We start from the raw sequence: 24,940 nt of genomic DNA on the forward strand, positions 1-24,940 counted from the left end.
TTGAAAAAAATGTATTTGCAAACTGATTTTAGTTTCTTCAGTTTGTTGTTACTACCTTATAAATTACACAAACTGCTTAAAAAACCTTTTATTTATTTTATCACTTTTATTTTCCAAATAGATATTCAAGAACAAATCATTTTCAAGAACAGAATAATCTTGAAAAAATAAGATTTTGTAAAAAGATTTAAGTTTCTTCAAAAATTTCTCACTTTTAAAGCGAAGTAAATACTAAAATTTGCTTAAGTCATATTTGATCCTTATTTGTTTCGAATGAATTGGCAGATTTTTAGAAGTTTTTAAGTGGAATATTTTTTTCTGTGCCAGCTCCTTTAACATGTTGCTGCCACTGAGCTGTTTTTCATTTTCTCCCCAACGCCGCCGGCTCCTTGATTTATGCGAACTCATTTTATTCATAAATTTTAAACACGTTTGACGTCCTTGGGTGGGGGGCTGTGGAAATCGGGTGGAGTGGTTTTTCCCTCTGGTATGCCAGCTGTCTCTGGTGCGGGTGGCTCGTTGATTTATCTAGCCACATTTCTAAACAAATATTTTTGGCCCCTTTCCGGACAACCGACGCCAGTGACCCCAACAAATTTGGCACGCAATTAGGCGGCCCCCGGTTCTGTTCATCTTTTCTGTTTTTTTTTTTTTGTTGGTCCACTCCGAAACGAACGTCCTGCATAAATATAAACTTTTTATGGCAGCCACTTTGACTTTGTCTAGGACTAATAAATTGAGTGCCACTTCTGACCGGGCCAAAAACTAGTTGACAGAAGGATGGTAGCTCAAGTTATACATTATGTGAGGCACCGAAAATGTTTATTTGCTTACGGTTCATCCGGCAAGAGACTGCTGGATGTCAACACTGTTCAAATATGTGTCAAGTACCTGTCCAAAAGTTGTTTGTTTAGCAGATAAGCAAGTTCTGAAGGACTCCGAAAGGCATATGCAATTTAAACCAGGAAAACATTGACAGTACCAGAGAGCCATTATCAAAGATGCCAAAAAGTATGCAATGAATATTGACTGCTCAAGCATGTTGTGTGAGGATAGTAAATACTGTTTTATTTATTGAAATTTACTTCTGAAACTGAAACCTTGTTATTTTGGTTTTAGATTGAGGTATTTCTTATTAAAAACGCCCCAAAGCATATCATCTTTAATTTGCACTTTTCATGACGCCTAATGTTATGCAATCAAAACTGAAAGGATAATAAAACCGAACTAAATAAATTATTGCCTTTCCTTTATTCACCACATTCAATAGCACTTTCCTCAAGACTTTTGTGAATCAGAAACTTATCCTTAATTTTCATCCACATCTGTCTTTCAGCTCGTTCATTATCCTGCCTTCTGTGTGAATGACAAATTTCCAATGAAATTCCTAACGAACTCGCTTGTCTCATTAGCATTTCAGTGCTCTGGTCATCTGCCAAGTTGAAATTGTCCTTACAAAATGGTATAGTATGAAACGAAAAACCTGCTTCAAATTAAAATGAAAGCCAAGAGTGAGTAGCTTTATTTGGTTTCAATTTTAATATACACTGCCAACTCAATCTTTGCATGTTAAACATGCTTTTGTGCAGACTCTATTTATCTGCGAAAATAAAACTCATCAATTTTGAATTTCATTTATGCAGTACTTTGAATGCGAGCACTACCTTTTCCCTATCTACCTCGTTTTACCTGCACTTTGTGTGCGATTTATTAGAAATTCCGTTTCCAAAGTGACCCGCAATGGACTTGCCTGCCTGCCTGCATTCTTCCCTTGCCAAATTCAAAATGGAAAAGGGGGTTCTGGGCCGACAATCGAATACGCATTTGGTTCGCAGACGGAGGCAGAATTGAAATCGAAATCCAAATTTCAAATATGATGACTGATTGCTGGCCTGGGGCGTACAGGTAAAGGTTGCTAGGCATCCTGTGATTCTCATCCTGCGGCTCACTGCTCAGTTGCAAGTCAGCAGTCTGCATCCTGAGTGAAACCCATCCTCAAATAGAACCGCCCCTCTCATTTTACATGGATTTATGCCAGCCCTGCTGGATGCCAAACCCAAAACCCGAACTAAATCCCATGCAAATTCCCTGCAATTGGCTTTGAGAGGAGACTAAATAATATAAAGCAAATTGAACTGAACGCCCATGGGCGTGGTCGATTTACGATGCGTTCAAATTGATTTAATTAAATGCAAATAAGTTTTAGCCATTGTCGCCTTTTTTGCGCTTCAATGAATTTAATGTGCAATTACTTTTCCAATTTGCCATAAAAGAATAAACACACACAAATCTTGATTGCTTATTCCCTGGGCCTGGGAAATTTGTTGGCTGATTTTTCACCATTTTCCGACGCCTCAACATCACGTTTCCTTCATTTTCCTCTTGTTTCATATTTCTTTTGCCTTCTCGGCTCTTTGGTTTTCATTAATGTTTAGGCAGCTTTTAATTTGCGCTCATTAATGATGGCCAGAGGGGGAAAAATCGAAGGAAGAGCCCCCGAAAAACAGGATTCGCTCATGAATTTTCATTAATTTCCGCAAAATTGTTGTTGCTGCGGCCGTTTTTTTTTTTTCGTTGTGTTGTACATGAAAAATTCATTAGACTTTTTGCATAAATTATGGCCGGGGCAAAGTACCATGAAGATAGGAAAGGCCGTCCAAAAAACAACTGAAAATTATTCCGCAAACTTTTCCAAAAACATTTGGCTGACAAAATCGCCCAATTTTATCGTTGGAGCGAAAGCAAACTTAGGTCAAATATTTGACGCCCCAAAAGTTTCCACCTGACAGCCCCCGGAGACCAATTAAAGTTGTTCAACGCAGGACCCGAAAATGTCAAATTAAATATGACCTATTTTTAGCGTAGTTTATTAAATTAAATTGGCGGATTTCGGTGTTGTATAAAATGCCATTTTGGTGGCCACTAAACGGTTAGAATTATTTTGTCTGCGGTTTTTAATAAACCAAAGATTAATTACAGATGATTTAGTTCGAGGTCCAAAAATTACAAAAATATATAAAATGTTACAAAATGATTTTAATTAAAATTGGAAAAAATTAGCTCCTTGGGTCGGAAAGCTTTATAATGGGCTTGTTAATTCCTTTGAAGAAACTAAAAGCTTTGGTGCTTGCTTTCCTTGTGGGTTCTTCTTTTTGCAGACTTGGTAAGATTTTCACTTTGTTTAATGATATTGGAAGGGATTTGGTTTCTTCAGATTTCGGAGTCTTTTGATTTTGACTGGCTTTAGTAAAGGGTACTGATTTCAGAATTGGAGAAGCCACCGAACCACCTGCCATTGTCATTCGCCGCTGAATACCAGATCCAGGTTGTGAAGAGGATTTCGGGGAACCAACATAGGACACAGGCTCATATGATTTCGGTTCGTCCTTGGAGACTTTCCTATCCAAATTTTTAGAACACTCCTGCTCTTTTGTTCCAGGCATTTCAGGGGATCCATCCTCATCCTCACTAGATCCTGATTCTAACTCATCACTAGTCTCCTCCGTTTCCTCATCCGAATCCGAATAGGTTTCTTCTTCATAATCGGAAAAGTTATCGTCTCCGGAATCGGAATAGCTATCATAATCGGAATCGTTGTCATACTCTCCATCGCTTTCATCGCTATCCTCAATCTTAGCATTCAGATATTCCTGAACCAGTTTTCTCTGTTGCTTTACAGACATACTTAGCTGCTTGGACTTATCGAATACCTGGTTGACCAAATCCTCCATACACGCAGGGCTCAAATCTTTAGCCTTCCTGCCAGCTTTCTTCGAAACCCGAAGCTCCTCCTCGGACATTTTCAGAGTTTTGTTCACTAAAAATTTTATATACACCGATAATTTTGGTTTATTATCAAAAAAGTAAAACCAGATTCGTATCGAACGAATGGCTGAGAAAGAATGAGGTTTTCCGTTTGAAAATCAACGAAGTTTTAATTTAGCCTGCTTTGATTTTGTTTTTAAGTGAGATGAATGACTGAGGTGTAGTCTATAATTTTTGCGAAAAGCGTAGTTCTGACAATTAGATTTGCAGCCATCACCTAATGAAGAAATATTTGATTTTTGACCCTAATTTGTTTGGCCCACCATCACCATCTAAATCAATTACTGTGGCGCCACAAAGTGTTGTATGCCACGCAGGTGGGGCAATTTATTGGTGCGGTCGCCTCTCCAGCAGATAAATCAAATCATTAGTTCGGAGGTCACTCGAGTGGGGAATGGGGTCAAAGGTGGCCTAATGCTGAAAGGCGGGTGTATTAATGCCAAATTAGAGACACCCAATGGAGCGTGATTACAACAGGCCAAACATCGCAATAGGAACACATAAATACCCATTTGCCTTTTGGGTTTGGGGTTTCGTTGGGGGCAAAACGCTTATTTGCGTATGCGTGGCACATAAAAATCCGGTTCTTATTAAATTTCCGCACGCCTACACATGTCCTATGGCTGGATTCTTGGGATACCAACCTAAGGAGCAGCTGTTGGCCCTGGCTCAATGAATTTTGCATGTTTTTTCTCGGCCCATATAGGTTTTTATATTTTTACACTTGCCTTAGGCTAAGAAGCACTTTCTTCCTTGACTTTGGTTTCCTATTTGTTTGCCTTTTGGGACAGAAGTTGTCTTTGTTACACCTTCAAGAAGTGGGCCAAGTAAACAATATTAACATTAAATTAACATTTATTTGACTTTGCCAAAGGTTTCCCCTTCCCACTTTGCCTCAAATAAATACATTTACATACATTACGCAACATATGAGGGCTTTCTGTAGTTTTTTGCAATGCTCTCTGGTTGCCATTAAAAGGTTCTAATAGTCCGCTGCCAGGGGCAAGCTTATAAAAATCCACAAAAAAAAAGGAACACGAAACCATATTGGGAACCCCAAAAATAGGAACTTCAAAAGGCAAGCCAAAACAAAGTGCCAACAAAGTAATTGCAGGGATTTGCCTTGCGGCCAGCTCGATGGGGAAATTTCATTTTTTGTGGATGGGGGCTAGACCATTTTCCCTGCTGCTATATATGTGGGTAAATAATACTCAAAGAGGCGGTTTTCCGGGGAGCTGAAGCGAAGGACTAGCAACCAGTTGCCGCGCCATTTTCTCGTTTTGTTTTTCCCTCACATTTCCCATTTCTTTTTTTTTTAATGTGCCAAAATGTATGACTGTAACTGCTGTGCATGGGTTGTCGTTTGAGCAATTTTACGCATATTTGCACTTAAATATAACATCTCCCAGGCTTACAAACATACATATACATATGCCTTGGTCCAGATATTTACGATGTCACGTTAATTTTTATGACATTTTCTCGCTGGCAATTCGGTTGCCCCTTAAAATGTCCGCCGCCAGACAGCGATTCTGATTCCCATTATGTCAGCTTTATGAACGGGATATGTATCTCAAAAGGGCACAGAAGCACAGGCTAATAAACCTATTAAATTTGGTGATAAATGTTGGAGAGGAGGCTTAAAAACCTGTAGATTTTTTCTGTCATATTTGGGCATTAAAGTTGGAACGGTCCTTATAAGGGAAACATGTATGGATCTGAATTATAATAATTTTTTATGTAAGATTTTGGTATTTCATTGGTAAAAAGTTATAACAGGTACGTGGAACATTTATAAGGAAATATTTTTTAACATCTCTTCCTTAAGATTCGTATTATCCATTTAATAATATATTACATTTTTATCCATATAACATCACATAAAAAATCTGAATCCAATTTTTATTTCGAATTTTCCAACCTGATATTCAATATTTACAGAGCTCCAGACATTCGAGGCCATCGATAATGGCTTCTATTTTATTGTTATAAATTTGTTCTACCTCTATATATTTTGATATGCCTGCATCTTAACGATGATTACTGTTATTATTCATTAGGCCCGCTTTTGTCAGCCATCCAGCTGGTTTTTTTCCCTGGCCTCCCTTGATTATCTGCAATTTTTCCTGCCCTTAGGGGGTGGGGAAAATGTAGGAGTGTCTGGCCATGGTTCATTGGCCATTCAATATCTTTTCTTCCGCTCGATTGCTTATCTCTAGATGGAATACAGGGGGCAGGACCTGGCCTGACCTCCGACCTCTTTGTTTCCCAGGTGGGCGGCATCTTAAGAAGGGGCGTAACCCTGCACAGACAGATGATGTGTGTGTATGTGTGCTAGCTCATTGTTTCCATTTTATCTCTTAATTACATCTTCATCTGGCCATTGAGAGCCTTCGGCTCGGAAAGTTTAATTAACTCGCCAGTAGTACCTCTCTTATGGGCCAGTCTGAAGTATCGATGAGCAGCAGATGCGAGTGCTCCAAAGCGATACTATGGCCATCCTGCGGACCAGTGCGCAATTTTATGTAACCACATAATTGAATTGCCACTAAAATCTACTAAATATGACAGAATCAGGCGTGTGCAGGCATTGGGCTGGCCACAAATTCATTAATACCAGGAATGTTCGGGAAAATGCCGATAAGGATGTCAAACAGCCCGCATTCAATATTACCCAAAATATTATTTCACAAATATTATTTCCTGTGGCTTGCCATTTGCATGAGGTATCAAATGTTTTACCTACGTTTTTTTATAATTAGATTATATTTCTAGTACATTTTTTCTCGCCATATAAATCTATTCTACACTTCCTTTCAGCCTTTTTTGTGCGAATTATCTACATTTATTGAATTTCATTTGAGAGATTTTTAATTTAATAAAGACTGGTCAGGCAGGCTTTTATTTCTTGTGGAATTAATATAGTTATGAGAATTTAATTTAAATATTCAGAATTTGTGAAATATTCATGGTAGATTTAATTTAAATATTCGGAATTTGTAAATATATATGGTAAGTTTCTCTCTTAAACTTTTACTTGGCAAAGAATATGGGAACAGCAATTTTCAGCAACCAATTTCGGAGGAAGTCTCTAATCTCCGCCGGCCAATGCAACTAACTGCTTTCCACTTAGCACGACTTAATCCCCTAAACGGAAACTCAAACTGAAAACTGGGATGAATTTTCCTCTTCTCCCGGGGAAAAGGCAGAGGACAATGGGAACACATACTATATATACTATATAGGGCTGTACTTTACTATATATGGTGCAAAGTGCGTTGTGAGCCTGTCGGCAGTAATTGCGGCGCTTAAAACGACAGAAGAGTTTAGGTCTCAGCTGCAAATGCAAGTGCATTTTCAGTGGCATTTTCCCCAACGCTTTCTGGTGCTTTTCTGCTGTTTTCCCACGCCATTTCCCACTCAAATTGAGCATGCCGAAAAAAAGAAAGGAGGTGGGGGAAAATAACTCGTAAAAAGTTTGCCATCCAGTGAAGCGCAAGGATATCTCCTTCATCGAGAGCCTTTCTTCGGCCCAAGGCATTCTTTTCGGTTCACTGTTCACTGATACTCGATTATGTCGGCAATATGTTTACGTTAACAAAGCTCCCTTTCTCCACAGTATATAAGAACATCCTTGCCGGCGAGGCAGACAGCAATTTGTTCCAAATGACTTGAGCGTGGCGCAAATTAAGTGCATTTTCATTAGTTGCAAGTTGTTTGCCATTTGAGAAATTAAATTGCCGTTGCAGAGAGAGAGATAGAAAGTCAAGCAGTTGAAATCGGAGGGGCTTCAAGTTACCCCACAGCAATTATTTTTCCGGCTGACAATCACCCTATCCGAAAAAAAGAGAAAAGCATCCAACTATCCACCACTCGAAGCAGTCATCCAACCTTTATGAATTTCGACCATGTGCAAAGTTATTTGGCAGTGTAAAAAGTGAAAAAAAAGAAGGGGAACCTTGCTCCATTTTGAGCTCGCTGGGGAATCAACACAAATATTTTTGGTTTGGTGAGGGGAAAAAATACCGTCAGCTGGAGATTTTTCTGGTTTAAGCCGAGGGAAAGAAGAATGCATCAGAATTCCCACCTAAAAAAAACACCTAGTCATGTTTTTGTTTCATAGACTTTGAAAGCCCGTAACTTTGCTGCAAAAGAAAAATGAAAAAAAGAGGTGACAAAAAGATACCACCTCTATAGTTTGAAATTTAAAACTGAAACTGGGGATTTTCAATAAACTCATGCAATTTGCCAGCTAATAAATCCTTTGGCATAGCATAAAAAAAGCAATTTACACAGTTCTTTTCAAATTGCTGCACTAATTCAATAGCTCTCTCTCTATTTTAGAGGGGATAAATTCGAACCCTATAGCTGGGATTAAAACGAACCTATATCGACATCCATATAACTCAGAACAATTGCGGTTTGTGTGCCAAATCAACCGCAGAACATGATGTAAAATGGCAGCCAGAGGTTCGCCGCATTGCATTTGGCCGAAAATGAATTGTATAAAAGGCGTATACGTAACAAGTTCGTATTTTTTTTTTCAGGTTTCTACATGGAAATTGCATTAGCACTGCAGCCAATTTGAAAAGTTTTCAATGCCCAGACCAGGCCAACTAATTAATAATGCATTCGCATCTGATTTGAAAATGTGCGAATTGCGCGAAAGCGAAAATGAAAATGTAAAATGCAATTTTCGATCCAAGTTGGCTTTGCATTTGGCCTGGATTTCGCTTTGAGATTGAACTGAATTTCATTAAATGCCTAGAATGTGCAGGGCAAAATATGAAAAACTATCTGGCACTGGAAGAAAGCTCTGCGGAATGAGTGCAAATATTTGTTTTTCAAATGAAATGAATAAATGCAATGCCCGGCCATGAACAAAGTTAGCTGGTGGCTCAGCTTTTATTTGTTGTCAGTTTAATGAAGTTGTTTTTGCCGAGCTGATCCGCTTGGTTGGCCGTGTCAAAGGTCAATGTGTGTGTTAGAGAGACACACTGTTGCATGCAACAGGGGGCTCTCGAGGGGCAAGTGGCATGTATAGCGGCTGCTCCTTCTTTTGCACCAGCGGCAGCTGCTGTTAATTAAATTTTATTGTGCAGCCATCAAAAGTTGCATGCCACAAAAGGGTGGAAAAAGGGGGGTGGTGGTGGTGGACCATGTGCCACCATGAAATATGTGGCAACCAAGGAGCAGGAGCAGGAGCATCAGCTGCTGCTAATGATGATGTTGCTTGTTGCCACCAGCCTGGTTGCTAATTTACACAACAATGTGGAGGAGCAGTCGACTGCAAAGCCAGGACATTTATCTGTTCGTATGTATCTGTGTATCTGTGTATCTTTGTATCTATGCATAACCGAACCGAGGGATGTGTATGTGCACCTGCAGCAGCAGCAGCAGCAGCATCAGCAATCAATAAATCCCAGGACCCAGGCTCCTGTTGATTCTTGCGCAATTCTGTGCATAAATGCATGGGCGTAGCTGCTCTGCCTGGCCAACTTTCCATGTGGGCTGCACATTTGCATGGCCAACAAAAAGCAGCAACTAGTTGTTGTCATGGCAGCAGGGATGCTCCGCAGGATATGAGCTGTGATATGAGAGTCCTGCAACCAGACCCCATCTTCCCTTTTATCACCATGGCATTTCCCATGAATAGGATAGAAACTTACAGAGATGAAAACGATAAGCTGGAAAATGGTTGGCTCGAGCACGAGTTGAGTTCGGGGAAAACCAAACTGACAGCTTGCGGTGGATAATTTATGCTTGGCTGATGAAATTACGAGAATTAAATTCTCACAAATTGGCTAAATGAAAAGCATAACATCAGATTATGACATGAAAATCCTCAAAGAAAATCCTGAAAAAAAATACCAGAGAAAGCAGATGCATTTCGTAGAAATCATTATCACTAAGCTGCACAAGCAGCTTTTCATTTAATCTCTTTTTAATAAGTCGTGGAGTATAAATTAGCAAATTTGCCACTGAAGAGTCTATCTAAATAATTGCGCTTTGAAAGTAAACAATCTCTTTTTAATAAGTCGTGGAGTATAAATTAGCAAATTTGCCACTGAAGAGTCTATCTAAATAATTGCGCTTTGAAAATAAACAAAAGCCTGCTAATGTTCTGCAAACAAATTTGCTGAAATACAAAATTCAAAATTAAATATTCATGCGCAATAAATGATTTCTTTGATCGAATGTGTGAGAATACATTTTGAATATTTTATCAGGCCAAAATAAAAGGCACGTGGAGAAAAATATTAATCTAGAAATGCAAAAGCAGCGAAGTGTGAAATGTTTGCACAATTTATTGCGAAAAGAAAGTTTTGCCAACAAATATTTGTTTTACCCAAAAATTGAGAGCTTAAATTTGAAATTTTTATGGTTTTACCAAAAACCAGTTCTTAAATTCAACCAAGAAACAACTTTACCGAATTTCTGCCCACCAAAAAACAATTTAAAATTGAAAATAAAAGTTTAAATGCAGTATGTAAATTCATGGTGATTTTTTGGAAAGATCCTGAATCCGAAAAGCATTTCCAAAAATCAATTTAAAATCAAAACTTTAGCCTTTCATATTTTATGAAAGCCTTTTCCCACGACCTAATTAAATTTCTTACAGCCGAAAATCAATTTAAAATCAAAACTTTAGCCTCTTCCCACGACCTAATTAAATTTCTTACAACCAAAAATCAATTTAAAATCAAAACTTTAGTTTTATATTTTTTGAAAGCCCCTTCTTTCACGGCCTAATCGAATTTCCTTGTGCCAAAAATCAATACCTGTAAATCTGGCATCCCAAAGTCTGTTTCATTCGCACACAACTGAAATCACCTTCATTCGAAGGCCTGTTGCACATGATAGTTTCGTCTGGCAACTGGTAACTCATTTAGCCAGCTTTTCGACTCGGTTCCGGCCGTGTGGGTCATTTCCTGGCCCAAACAGCAGTTTACTGTTGCCGTTGCAGTACGGTTTCCTCGCCCTGGCCAATTGGATTATGCAGGGTGTGGGCTAAACTAGTTAAAAACATATTTGCACAGCCCCCGACCTTTTGGACATGGACATGGGCCATCTTGTCGTCCGGTGAGAGGGGTTAAAAGCCATGTTGCTCCACTGCTGCGTGTTTGGTTTTGTGCGTCAAAGTTTTAATTAAACGGGTTTATGTTTTAGCCGCAACACACAAAAAGTTAACACACGAAGCGTGCTTTGAGTAGCCAGGGAAATCGAAAGACTCTAGGGACTAAGATGTGCGTATTTTATAGGTTTTCAACTTGTTTGATACGTGTATATTATAGATTGTTATAATTGTATTAAAATATTAGGATATAAGGATTTTGGTTCAGCAAGGTTAGACAAGGCTAAATTAAGTTAAAGAACCTTTTTAAAGTCACTTTAATTGAGTTTCATTATTTCCATAAATTCAATTTCATTATTTTTATAAAAATGTTGAAAATCTTTTTTTAAAATGTTTAAAATTTTGACTGCAGGTGCTTAACAAAATGTTAAGTGCAATTTTTGTCTTAAAAATAATCAATCAAAAAGTTTCTAAAATAGCTTCAAAAATATGTTTAGTTACAATGTGAAAAACATTTAAAGTTTAAAACTATCTTAAAAAATATTGTAAATAATAAAAAATATAGTATATCTTTAAGAATATATTATATATTCAAAAATGTAATATTGAAATAAATATTTGGAAACTGTAATTTTCGAAGAACTTTTGCTCAAGTTGCATAAATATTGTAAAAATAAAGATAAATAATACCATACCTATAATATGAAAAGAAATTGATTTTTCAGCAACTTTATGGAATTTATATACCAAAATCAAATCTTTGAAAAATATAAAAATATATTCTGCTGTAATAATAACAAATATGTATATAATTATACTCTTAATAAGATTTCGATATTTCAGCACTTTTAAGGACATTTAAGAGGGGATTTTAATCTAGAAAGATTATATATAAAAAGAACTTCTGCCACTCTGCTTTCCTTTTGGGTTTTGGGTTTACTAAATCACAGATTGTTTCAAGGACTCACCAACATTGCCCTCCGCTTGAGCAAGATCTCCATGCGTGGCGAGCAGCAGGATCAGCAGGAGGACTCCGAATTGGACTAGTTTGGCCGGACGACTCAGGGCGTCCAAGCTGCAGCAGAGGAGCCCGCCGCCCCCCGTCCCGCAGCCCCTCACCTCCCGGCGACGGGCGCCCTCGCTGATCAACAGGCGACCGCGGGGGGGCAGCGCTGGCGGCAACTTCCGCTGGTGGTGGAGTAGCTCGTGCTGGCGAGGATTCCGGTGGTGCTGCACTTGCTCCTGCTGCGTTGCGGGATGCTGACGCCTTTCCTGCTCCTGCTCCTGATCCTTCTGATTCTGATCCTCCTGATCCTGCTGCTGATGATGGAATGGAGGTCGCTGATTAGACCAGGACTGCTGGCATGCTCCCGCCGGCGACTCCTGGTCCTTGGCTGCTCCTCCGGCTGCTCGTCGTGTTCTCTGGTGCTTCGGCTCTTCAGTTGTGGTGCATGGATCTTGCTGCCGTTGTTGTACATTGCTTGCCATGATAATCGGCACACCTGGAAAAAAGGGGTAAATTAATTAATTAGCCTTGGGGTGGGACAAAGTGGGTTAATCTATGTGTATCCCTGCTGGCAAGCAGAATTGAATTAAATTCTCAGTGAAGAAAACTACATCACATCAACGATAAGCGTAGCTACAGAAAAAACAGTCATTTAATTGAAGCATCTGCCTGTGTAAATAAAATAAGGGGTTTATAAGCCAATGAATTTTTAACATTTTCCAGCTCATATCATATTGATATATTTTTTCACATTTTATAACTACTGTTCCTCAATTGAAATTCACTACATTTTTTGTTTGCTCTTCATGGAATTCGCTCCTTACATGGTAAAATGCAATACAGCATGGTGAATAATTGAATCTCTATTAATAAAATATAAGTGAGAGCAAATATTCTTATAAATTGCTTTTTAAAAGGTCTATAAATGTTTTAATATTCCATCATAAATTATTATGCTAATTTATAGAGCCCCTTTTAAACTATTTTTAAGCTCCAATGCCAACTCTCATTTGTATAAACTCTGCTTTTTAGCAAGTTCCCATTTCCAATGAGCTTCTTGGGGAGCACGAAACCCAGATTTTTCCTGCCCACACATCTCCTCGTAAATCTTTACACAAATTTATGCAGGAATTTGCACTAATAACCTGGTGCTCCTCCGCCAAGTGGGTGGTACGTATATATTTAGGAAACCCAAGTATTTCGGGTGCTCCTTATTGTTGTAACCGGAAATTAGCAATGTATATTCGGGGGCGATGTTGCCTCAGTTTCCCTCTCTTAAGGGGAAATTGCATTTTATTGTGCCAGGGACAACTTTTCGCTTTTCCGGCATTTCCATATTTCATATTTTCACACAATGCGCACAAAAGGGAGGTTTTAGCCAGGAAAAGAGGGTTTGGAAATGGGGAATCCGGTGGAATCTCTGCTCTTTGAGCACATTTGTCACGCTGCAGTTTCCGGTTTTTTTTTTTAGTTGCTCCTCTTTTGTGCGGTTTTTGTTTGGCCTCCGGTGAAAGTGATGTTAAGGTGACGGTGACTCCTGTTTCGAAAAGCTTAGCAAGTTTTTCTTGCTCTTTATATGGTAATAAATGTCAGACTTCGGTTAGCCCATGGCAGTCAGCAGGGGAAATTGATTTTCTTTGCCGCTCCAATGGCTCCACATTGTGATGGGGGTTCAGGATTCAGGGTTCTGGTTTCTGGGCTACCGTCTGGGTCATTTGGCGATAAGCCTCGCTCAAGGCTGACATATTTCCAAAGAGGGTGAGTCCCACGAAATGGGATTCCGGCTCATCAACAGCATCGCAAAGATGTGGCAGATTAAGCCCCCCAAAAAAAAGGACCGTCAAATTATCGAGCGAAACAAGATACCAAATAAAATAGCCTTGTCAATGGTAAACAAGTGTTCAGTTCAGCAAAAACTTCATTTGTACAATCAAAGTTTAAGATACATCAATCAATAAATCCCTCAATGGTTTAGTAAAACTTGGGACTGTATAAAAACTGACTTGCTGACTCACCAATAACAACAATATGGAGTACAAGCAAGTTCCAATCAATAAACTAAAGAGACCTTAAGGTTTCAACTTGAACTAGTTTCTCTGGAAAACTGTGCTGACTCACTTATAATAATAAAATTAAGCCAAACAAGCATCAATCAATAGAAAAAATCATTAGCAGAAACAAGGGTATAAATTTATGCAGGCACAACAATATAAATGTCTTGGCTAACATCTCAATTACGGAAACATCTTTAGTGGTTACACATGTCTGGCAACATGGTAATATGATTTCAATCATTTCTAGAAACTGGCATGATTAATGTATAACAGATTCCTGTCTCCCCCAAAAGGCAGCTTCTAATGGACTTTATGGCCTAGATGGCAAATGGAGACCTCATTCTTGGGGCTATGTCTCCTTGGGCCTCCAGATTGGGTTCATTTTTCATGCACAGGCCGTGTCGAAAACTAAACTACAAACCTAAGACTAAGCCCCAATAAGTTGGATGGGATGGGATGGTCATGGGCCCAGATGACACCGCAGCATATGGAGCGGGATAATTAATCATGGAACGAACGTGCCAGGACAGCCAAAAACTTTTCACCCATTCTACCATATCTCCTAGACAAAACTCTACTGAACCGTAACACATTGAATTGAATCGACCCAAAAGTTAAAAGCCCAGCTCTGTATGAACTTAATGCAAATATTCATGGCTGGCAAAAGGGAATATCTGATTAGTTGTCCTCTTGAATTTAATTAAGGTGACAGGCCAGACTTTGCGGTGGCAGCCAGATGCATCATCCTTGGGCTCCTCGGGTTTCTTGGATCCTCCACCTGCCGCCTCATTTGTCTCCGCTGAATAATTTATGCAACTCAATTAGGCGTTGACCTGGCGATAAAGTTTAATAATAATTGCAGGTGGTTGTGGGCCCTTCTTTTGCTCGCACTTTAATTAAAAGAACCGAGCAATTAAAAACGCATCATCGGACAGAGCACAACCAAGTGCAGAAAAAAGCTTGGGGTGTTTAAAGCCCAGTCCCCGACTATGAAATACCTGGTATTTAATTTAAATGCTTGTGGTTTGCTTGATAAAATATTCAAAAGTTGTGGGGCAGATTAATAGAGCGTTAAGTTATTAAAGGGTAAACATTTTGCAACAATTTATTTCAGCGTTTTTTAATAAGTATCCTGCAAAATTAATTTTGAAATATTAAAACTGAATATATATGCCCAGATGTATGAATATCTTTGTAGTGAAAAACTTTTAACATTTCGCATGAGGCAGCATCCATTATACCCTTGAACTCAGTGAGGCAAAAAAAGAAACGGAATCACAATGTAAATGTAATTTCCGATGTGTGGAGGGTGTGCTAATGGGGCGTGGCACTTTTTTAATATAGTTAACAGCAAAGCGTTGCTGCCTCACATGCAAACAGGGGCACACTGGCACGCCCTGAGCTTTGAACCCGCTTGTCCTGGGAAAATCCGCAGCCGAAAAACCGCAGTGGGAACCACTGTAACCGCGTTTGCTCCACGCGAACCGTGTTTGTCGGTCTGCTCGGTTTTAACCGCGACCACGACTGCAATTAAAATGGAGGAAAACAGCTCCAGATGAGCCTTTGTGCATTTCCCGGTCCTCCGGCATTTTCATCGCTTTTCCGCCCTTCCCTCGGCGACACGCGACTTGTTTGCACATTCAAATATTCCCCCGCGAAAAGCCACTGCACTTTCCATTTCCTCGGCCATTTTCAATTGGCTTTGTCAGCCAAAATATTCCTGCGACTGGCACGTCTCTGCCACGGATTTCCAATCATCAATTTCAATTGAATTTGTTTGGGGCTGCCACAAAACTTTTATAACACCCCAGTAAAGTGCAAATTTCGAAGGCAGCTGGCACTCTCGTTTTGAAAAATAACACCTATTTTTCAGCGCAGCGCTGCCAACTTTTTTTTTAATCAATTTACGCTTGCACAAAAAAAAATATCGATATCGATAGATTATCCGACTTGTCAAAGGCCTGCTCTGCACGTCGTAATTTGTTTTCGTGTTAGCCAACAGTTGTGTTTGACTGCCATAAAAGCAATTCATTTCAGCCTTTGACTTTGAGTAGCCCACTCATTGCATTATGAACTTTTCGAAAGCAGCAATTTGTGTTGTTTATTACGCTTCGCAGGCAGCAGCCGCATGGAAAAAGTTAAATTGTTGGCCGAGAGCTGACGGGCACGGACCAAACTACTTCTTAAGAGCTGGCAGACGAAATATTGCATATTCGCAGAGAGTTTCTTAATAAAGAAAAAGTCACTTTTTTTACCAGAAATAAATTTTGGAATAAGAGAAATATAATAAATATATACACAAACATATAGCACTTTTAAATACAATGGCTGTACATTATCTTTTATTAATTTGTAAGCCATAAACTGTCAGTCTGCTGAGTTACTAAATTTCGGGGAAAGTATTTTAAGTTTTTTTAACTAAATATACAAAATAAATTATACATATATTTAGTTCCTAAACATTTCACATCTAATCACAGTTGTATAAAACTTCAAATTAAAAAAATTTAGGCAATCTAACAATTTTTTGATCTTCCTCTATTAACTTTTCTTGATCCCTAAAACGAATATCGCTCGTTTGAAGCGGCCTTTTTGAACTCCGCCACGCCGTGTAGAGCGCCCCAATCTGCCAACCGAAATACGTGCACACTGTCAAGTTTGCCGTTTCCTGTTTCCTTTCTTTCTTTCGTCCCGGCAAATCGCATCACGTGCGTCACAGTTACTTTGAAATTATTCACCAAAACTTGTGCTCCACAAACCCCACGATTATATTTTAAACCTAGCAATGGGCAAGAAGCAAAAGTTGAAGAAGGCCGCCCAGATGGCTGCCAACGCAAGTGCCGCCGCCGCGAAACTGGAAAAAGAAATTGAGCTGATGGGCGATGTGGTGGCCGGCAAGAAGAAGACTCCACGAGGTGGTAAGGATTCGACCCCTTCCTGCAGTGGGCATAAGGAGAAGCCCTGCGCCAAGGACGAATTGGATCCTGGCTACCGCAACAAGCTCAAGAAGCTCATGGACCTGGCTCAACAACTGCCGGGCAAAGTGATGACTCTCCAGAAATCAAAGGAAGAGCAGCAGCAGGGGGTCACCGTCGAGGACTCCAGTGGAGGGGGTGACTCCACCGATACCGACGACGAGATCCCCGAACTAGTGGACACCGATCCGAAGACCCCCAAACTGGGCGATCTGAGTTCTCTGGGCAAACTGACCCTGCGCTCTTCCGATGGGCCAAAGCATTCTCGGGGCGAAAAGAAGGCCCGTCGCATCCTTATGAAGCTCGATCTCAAGCCCGTCGAGGATGTGGCCCGTGTGACCATGAAAAAGAGCAAGAACATCCTGTTGTACATCGAAAAACCCGATGTTTTCAAGGTGCCGCACTCGGAGACGTTCATCTGCTTTGGGGAGGTCCGCGTGGAGGACATCAGCTCCTCGGCTGCCGCCTCCCAGGCAGCTGCCAAGGCCGCCGAGCGTTTCCGTGTACCCTCTCCTGCCGGTGGCGAGGATGACAAAAAGGATGGGGAAGCTGCTGCCGGAAAATCTCTGGCCGATGATGATGATGATGGCGAGGAGGTGGACGAGGCGGGCGCCAAACTGGACGAAAAGGACATAGAACTCGTCCAGATGCAGGCCGTCTGCTCGCGCCAGAAGGCCATTAAGGCTCTGCTGATGAACGATAACGATGTGGTCAACGCCATCATGGCCCTAACTGTGGGTTAGCCCCTCCTCAATCCAGGTTAATCGATACAAATTGCATTTCGTGACATGTTTAAATTCAGTTCATAAAATACAAGAATTATATTTTTTTCAAATCCATTCTTATTTGAAACTTGTAAACAAAATTTTGAATACACAAAATTCACTAGAGGATATATGAGAACTATTATTTCTTATTATTCTGTTAATAAAGTTTGAATAATTCCTTGTTCTAAAAGGTATCATGTTCTTTTAATCAATTTTAAGACATGTTTGATAAGGGTTGTAGAATTTCTTTCTTAAAATTCAAAAACAAATCATTCTATTAAAATAGAAAGAAAGATCTCCATTACAATTTAACAACCATTTCGCTGTCAAGTTAAAGCATCACATTTCCCATTCGATTTAATAGCTTTATTGAATGTGAAAGTACACAAGCAACTTGTTGTGAAAGCACGACAACTTCCGGTGCCATTTTTATACACATTCAAGGAAATGAGACTTATTTGCTGGTAAACGCATTTCCTGTTTTTAAACATTTTTAAGAGGGGAGCAAAAGAATCCCCTTGAGCGTTTACGACAAGCTTCACTTGCAAATGCTTTGGGCCATTTATAAAGCAAATTGTTTCGTTTAGTAGAAATTTCTAATGAATTGAAATTTTCCCATTTTAGTTTTGACAAAGTTTAATAGGGCGAAAGTTTTTTCTATAGGGAGAAAAATTTGTTTAAAATTGGTATATGCTATTTTCCTTCATTATTTGGTCTTCCATCAGCGCTAGATGTTGCCAATTTTCCTTTCAGGTGCTGTCATTCTTGGCCATTTTCTTTTGTGGCGGAAATTTAATCGCTTCTTTCTTTGTGCCGCTGACGCTGCACTTTTGTTTACTCTTCACTTAGTTTCAGCCCATTTTGGCCAAGTCTCCCAGAGCCACTCGACTTTTGGATTTTTTGTTAGCAAATTTTCCTGACGACGCCCTGATTGCGTTTCTACTTTTTCGAGTTAGGTTTGGGGATTGGATCCCCAGGTGGGGCAGGTAAAGTGACTGCTGGTGACGTGGCTTCATAAGCTCTGCTCCACGGGCATTCCACTCAATTAAAATGGCTTGACTTTCTTGTTACTTAATTTTTTTTTACTTTTTTTTGTGGCCCAGGAGCGGCAGACAGTATGCGCAAAGCCACTTAATAAATAGCTCTGGCTCTAGCTTAATTTTATTTAATTTGCAACTGTCGTCAGCAGCCGTAAAAAAGGCTTTAGTTTTGCATTGTGTGCGCTCAGCAGTCCGTGTGGCTGGGCACGTGCTCGCTTTTCCGCCGGAAAAGTGGAAATGGAAACTTTGTAGGTGTATTCACCAGCTTGGCTTTTTGTAGTGCGAGTGGGGAAAATGCTCGCGCGTGTCGGCTTCGAGTGGAAAGTTTTTAGGGTTTCAATCCAACCATTCTCCACCCTTGGAACCTTCTTCGCGCCGGAAATTGATTAAGTTGGTTTGCCTTTAATCAGCGGAATTGAAGATGCTACCGAAATACAAATCACTTGACAGTCGGCTGCTGTGCTGCGCAATTTACTATCCCATTCAAATGGTACTTTCAAGTACTTTCCGCTTGGACTGGGCAGTAAGGTTATTTTCCTCTCCTTGCTGACCAAATCCCGGAAAATGCGGCAACAAATTCGAAAGTTGTAAAATGCTTAATGGCATCATTTAAGTCTAGGATTCATCAAGTACGAGGGCGGACTTCCTTGAAATGAACTGCTTGTTGCTACACATAAAAATGTTTAAAGCTGTTTTATGTTTATTTTAAAGTAATGGTTAAATTTAAGTTTATAAATATTGATTTAAAAAATGTTTATATATTTTATTTTTTAAAAAACCTTTAGAATTAGGGCTTACTTTTGAAAATTCTAGCAATTTATGAAGTAAAGAATTGTAAAAGATCCTTTTATTCTCATCACAGCTTTATAAGATTCCCATTGTATCCACTTGGTCTTAAGTATTTACCATATTTCTTCTTGTGTAGGCTTAAATACTTTCTTTTCCTGAATGCGCCACCTTCTTTTCCTGTTTAACAAGAATTTCCTTGGGCTTAAAATGCGTTTCCTTGGCGCTTTGCAAAGTTTCCCTTTTGGTTTTGCGGCCAACATTTGGCCTACTGGCCGGTTCGCTTGAGAAGTTTTCCTTTTCGTGGCTATTCATTCACTTTCAAGTTGATTTGGGTTTCGCATTTCGGTGCGCATTTCTTGACCAAAATCTGCAAGATTTGTACTGGGCATTGTCTGTTTTTCGCCTGCCCGCATCCGTCGGTTCATGTAGATCTGCTGGGGCTTAAGGACTTGGGTTAGGGGATTCCCCTTGGCTGGATACTGGTCCTGGTTCCCTCTGGCACAGTTCATCACTCCTTCCATACCATATATATAGTACTGCTGAGGCTAATGATGACGCCGATGATGTGGTTCCCTCTTTGGGTTACCGACTTCACCATATCCATTTCCATCCGCTGGGTTAAATGTCGAATGCCATGTTGCCTTCGGACGTTGGCTTGAAGTGTTGGCAAGCTTTTTGCCATTTGATTTGATGCCAGTGTTTGCTTTGCAAGGGGGCAAAAGTGGGTTTTGGGTTCTAGAGGCCGAGCATTGGAGTTGGCAGGTGTGTTTGCCTGCACTTTAGAGCTCTTCGGGACTCCTTGGGGCTCTATTATTGTGAGTATCGAGCACCTGAACCTCCAAAACGCGTAAGTCGAGGCGAAAAACGAGTGGGCGGTACTTCCTGCCAGTTGATTTAAGTCCTCGACAGGCTCACATTTCCCGGCCTTTGTGTAATTGATGCACGGCAGCAGGACTAAAGGATAACAAATCGCTTTCATCCTGACTTCGCTTCCGCTCGAGCACAATGTGTACAAAATTCGCCCATCCACAAGTACACAATTCAAAATTCCTTTTTTGAACCAGCCCAGCGTGAAAGGGATTTCCGCTGCTGGCTCTTCAGCAAAAAAAAAAAAAAAAGAAGGTCCTTTCCACCCAAAAAGCAATTAGATAAACTTGCCAGCTGGATTCGGCAATCGAAAGTGGGCGAAAGTGGAAAATTGCGGGGTCCAGCTGAGAATGGCAGGACAATTATGAGAGCGAAGGAATTGGATAATTCAACAATTTGGTCGGGTTAGGGGAATCATTCGGAATTATTCTCCTAAGTGCCATGAATTATGACTTAATGCCTAATGCTTGAGCGAATAAATTATTCTTACGGGCCTTGAAGAAATGTTTCCTTGGCTTTCTAAGCAAAGAATTCAGACTGTTTGTATAGCGTTTCATGAAATACATGATTTATTTAATTGGATTATTTTACTACCACCGTATAATCCGTATTTAATCCCCTTAAATCATTGCCCAAAAACAGTATTACACCTAAATTGCTTTTCCAAATTGTGATTGTTTTCCCATATCTCACACTCATCTTTATTATTTTAAGCTGCCTTTGTTGGCTTTGTCTGGATTTAATTGTTGCAAACATCTAAACCATTGTTTTGTTATATATATGTCAGGTATACACAACAGCATCAGATAAGTATTTTTTGGGGGTTTATCGTCATCTCGTCCATGTTAGGCAAATTGCTTTTCCTTTGCCAAATTGTTTTACAGTTCAACCCGAAAACTTTGGCCATTTTACAGTTTACCTCTTGGCCCTCTTTTTGCTGCCCCTTTTTTCCAGCAGCGCAGCAATTATAAGCTGCCTAGGGAATATTCAAGGAATTTGGCAACACAGAGAGGGTCTTTCACCAACATTCGAGTTCTTAGGGGGGTCCTCGTTATGGAAAGCTGCTTATGTGTTACCAGTGAAAACCCTCGGTTTTCCCCTGAATTTTCCTGCATGCAGAAAATGCTGGTAGTTAATAAGCATTTCCGTTTGCTGGAATTTATGTGCCATATTTTATTCAGATTGCGCTTCATAAATGCAGCTGGTGAAAGGAGAGCAAAGGCCATGGATAATGAACGTCAGTTCTGGGGTACAGAATTTCCATTTCCAGCGAACTGATAATGCTGTTAAAGTGCATACATATATGGGGTGGTGGAACTTTGATTGTGGGCGGGTGGAAAAGCGAAATCAATTTCGGGAAAAACAAATTGCGCAGCTTGTTACTGAAAGCTCTGTGAAAATAATACTGCTGCATTCTCTGCTTTTATGATGTACTGTACTTATCTACCCTTTTTTTTAGCAGGAAACTACCATTATAATGGGAAACTGATAGCAACCCACTTCCCCCTTTTTTTGATACATAATGTTTTCCTAATTAACTGACCTTTTATCACGCTTCCTGACACCTGATATGATTACAAACTTCCTTTTCGCTGAACAATTTCATAATAATTTGTGAAATTCCAATAAATTCACGGCAATTGTCATGAAAATAAGTGAACAATGCGCAACGAGATTCATTTGCATTTTATAATTGAATTTGTGTAACCAATATGCCTGTCTTCGCTCGAATTAAATCACAATGAATCTGAATTGAGTTCGATTCAAGTTTCTGCCCGAGTGGATTGCACTCACAATGTTGCCTACTTTTGCGGGCCCTTTTTTGCCCGCCTTATTTATTTTTCTTGTCCACTACCTGTCGGATTTACTTAAATGCATTTAATTGAAAACCCACGACCCGTGATATTTCAGCTGACGGTAATCGAAAGTAACGTTTACTCGGAAAAAAAACATCGCATATCAATTTAACTTCGGTTGGCCAAGTTTGTATATTGTCTTTTGTGACTGCTCTTAAAAATGCAACGCAATTTTCATAAGGCATTCTTAAAAATACACGAATTGTCTTATTTATAAAATTGTATGTTTTAAAACCAAATTTAAATTCTTAAAATAATAAAAATTCGGTAAAAAACTTAATTATAAATGAATATATATGTTTAAAATTTTATTTTATCTTTAACGTATACACCCACAAGTGAGAAAGGCACTTTTGTAAAAGTTAGCTTTGTACGTTTGAAAATACATTAAAATTGAATTAAAAAATCTAAATTTTATTATATGATCAACTTATTTAAAATTGAAAAAAGCCCATATCATTTAATTAGATTACTGTTCTTCACTTCTTAAAACTAGGACCAAGCTTAAAACAATAATTTAAATTGTATGTATTTTAATACATGATTTAAATTCCATTTCTTTACTGAAAACGAAAGTATCTGTTTACTTAACTACTAAAATTACACAAAATCAACTTTTAAAATAAATGTTTTATCAGGAAACCTACTGATATTTCGTTAAAGTGTTCCCTTACACCCCTTTTTTAAATATTCAACTACGTATTTGAAAGATATATTTTCTATTAAAGACTGTATATCTTTCTGTCAGTATGATTTTCCCTTCATTTACTGTCAGACCTGCATTTACTTGGCTTAGTAAGTAAAAGTTGTCCTTCTATATTGGACATCTGTTCCCTTCCCACAGCAACGAAAAATGGTAATTATATTCATTTACGTAAGTAAAATGTATATATATTTTTATAAAGGACATACATCAGGTGTGCCAGTAAGAATTTCACGTAATTTACTGTCATACCTGCATTTGCATAGCTTAGCAAGAAAAAATTGTGCTTCTGTTCCCTTCCCTTAGAAGTAAATAACTCTTTTTATTTTAATTTTCGTAAGTGAAATATATGTATATATATTTTTTTATAAAGAATTTACCCGAAAAATACCAGTATGAATTTCGGGTAATTCACTGGCAGTCCTGCATTTAGCTTGGTAAGTAAAAGTAGAGCTTCTAAAATCACAACCTTTTCCCTTCTCATAAGTGTGAAATAATCCTATCTCTCATTGTTTTCATTTACGTAATTGGAATTTATATATTTTCTTACGAATGTATACATGGTAATACATTTTTCTTAGGAATTTATATGTCAGTATGTCATCGGATGTCGGATGATAGCACAATAAAGTTGTGCTTCTAAATTGAACAACTGTTCTCTTCCCATAGATGTAAAGAATTCTAATTTCTTAGAATTTGTAATTTACGTAAGTGAAATATATGTTTTTAAAAAGAGTTATCATCAACTATACCAGTATGAATTTCGCGTAATTTGTAGGCGGACCTGCATTTAGCTTAGCACGTAAAAGTTGTGCTTCTAAAGTGGACCAAGTTCGTGGTCCCATTACCATCCCCCTACCCATTCCCATACCCATCTGAATCCCCATCCCCAGACTCACCGCAAGAAGTGCCGACGGCTGGCATCGACGCTGGGTGCCATATGTTAGGCTTACACGCTTATCGCACCAGGAACAGAACAGAACAGAACCCCAGAGCAGCCGCAGGACTCTTCGTGGCACTTGAGGCCACTGGGTACTGGATACTGGATACTGGGCACTCGGTCTTCGGATGTCGGATGAAGTAGCTGGCGCAGAACACTGGCTGGGAGTCCAACCGCCTACACACACAACTTGTTGTAGGCGGGCACTTTTCTTATTTAACCGCTCAACACTTGGCGCAGCGTTCGCTGCGCTCCGCTCCCCAGGTTGAACTGAACGGCATGGATGGATTCAGCTGCCCGCGGAGCGTTTTCGAGCATCAGGTAGCGCACGGCAACAGTGGCCGAGGTCCGTCGGCTGCAGCCGAACCCATGTCCATCCGAAGTTATTGGGCTTTCCAGCTGCTTTTCCAGCTGCCTGGGGAAATGGTCGTGGGGCGAGCTTTCACAGCTTTTGCTGTTGCTTCGCCAGCTGGCTGCCATGGGTCCACGCTTTTCCAAAATTCCGATTTTCCTGTTGCGCTGCCAGCGCGACGCCCACGCACGGAGCTTTTCCGCGCAACCTACGTGGAGCTTTCCCTGAAGGCGGCGCCTACGTTTCGTAGAATTCGGGACCGAGTTCGAGTCGGGGCACTCGGGAATCTGGCTCTCTCGCTTCCTCATCCTGGACACCTCTCTCTCTCACTCTCAGCCGTTGCCAAAAATAGCAACAGCGCGAAAGTTCCAATTGCCTCTCCTACCCAAGCACTAAGTACAGTGAACTCTCCAATTTTTTACAGCTTTTTCCAGAACGTAGTTCTAGAAAATTCCTAAACTTAGTCCTTGGAATCATAGCCCCAAAATGATAATTTATGAGATTTTACCATCTAAAAATCATTATTAATTCTAAAAAAATCTAAAACTAAACCTAAAGGAGAATTTTTTAATAAGATTTTTATAAAAATGTATACAAGTTTTAAAAATAAAATGTTCTGATTCATTTCTGTTCCTGAAAAACTATGGTGTTTAATATTTTGTAAAGTCAACTCTTGAAGATTTTTTAAAAA

At 39.6% G+C, this 24,940-nt stretch overlaps 3 protein-coding genes across 4 annotated transcripts in view; 1 reads left to right on the forward strand and 2 right to left on the reverse strand.

Moving 5' to 3' along the window:
• IA-2 (tyrosine phosphatase IA-2) overlaps nucleotides 1-24,940 on the reverse strand; it is a 46,647-nt gene that overhangs the window by 16,666 nt on the left and 5,041 nt on the right. The window contains exons 1-2 of one of the 2 annotated variants that reach the window (XM_036822792.3): nucleotides 23,857-24,168; nucleotides 11,869-12,402 (exon numbers count right to left, since the gene is read on the reverse strand). In XM_036822792.3, coding sequence (XP_036678687.3) covers nucleotides 11,869-12,402; nucleotides 23,857-23,881 — 559 coding nt within the window. In that variant the 5' untranslated portion in view covers nucleotides 23,882-24,168. Of the gene's footprint in view, nucleotides 1-11,868; nucleotides 12,403-23,856; nucleotides 24,169-24,940 lie in introns of those variants that run through there. The other variant, XM_036822793.3, reaches the window with a different exon arrangement.
• Nucleotides 2,857-3,908, reverse strand: LOC108015347 (bifunctional lysine-specific demethylase and histidyl-hydroxylase NO66). Its single transcript, XM_017081760.4, has one exon. The coding sequence runs from the start codon at nucleotides 3,798-3,800 to the stop codon at nucleotides 3,057-3,059; it is 744 nt and encodes a 247-aa protein (XP_016937249.3). The 5' UTR covers nucleotides 3,801-3,908; the 3' UTR covers nucleotides 2,857-3,056.
• gNacalpha (germinal nascent polypeptide-associated complex alpha subunit) lies at nucleotides 16,502-17,896 on the forward strand. Its single transcript, XM_017081749.4, has 2 exons — nucleotides 16,502-16,668; nucleotides 16,744-17,896. Exon 2 carries the CDS (start codon nucleotides 16,746-16,748, stop codon nucleotides 17,676-17,678), a length of 933 nt encoding a protein of 310 aa, XP_016937238.3. The 5' UTR covers nucleotides 16,502-16,668; nucleotides 16,744-16,745; the 3' UTR covers nucleotides 17,679-17,896.

This window comes from Drosophila suzukii, chromosome 2L (assembly GCF_043229965.1).
Source record: "Drosophila suzukii chromosome 2L, CBGP_Dsuzu_IsoJpt1.0, whole genome shotgun sequence".
Taxonomy (NCBI): Eukaryota; Metazoa; Arthropoda; class Insecta; order Diptera; family Drosophilidae; genus Drosophila; species Drosophila suzukii.

What these genes read in the sequence shown, in the direction of transcription:
- LOC108015347 (XM_017081760.4), bottom strand. Translation starts at nt 3,800, where the DNA reads ATGTCCGAGGAGGAGCTTCGGGTTTCGAAGAAAGCTGGCAGGAAGGCT.
- gNacalpha (XM_017081749.4), top strand. Translation starts at nt 16,746, where the DNA reads ATGGGCAAGAAGCAAAAGTTGAAGAAGGCCGCCCAGATGGCTGCCAAC.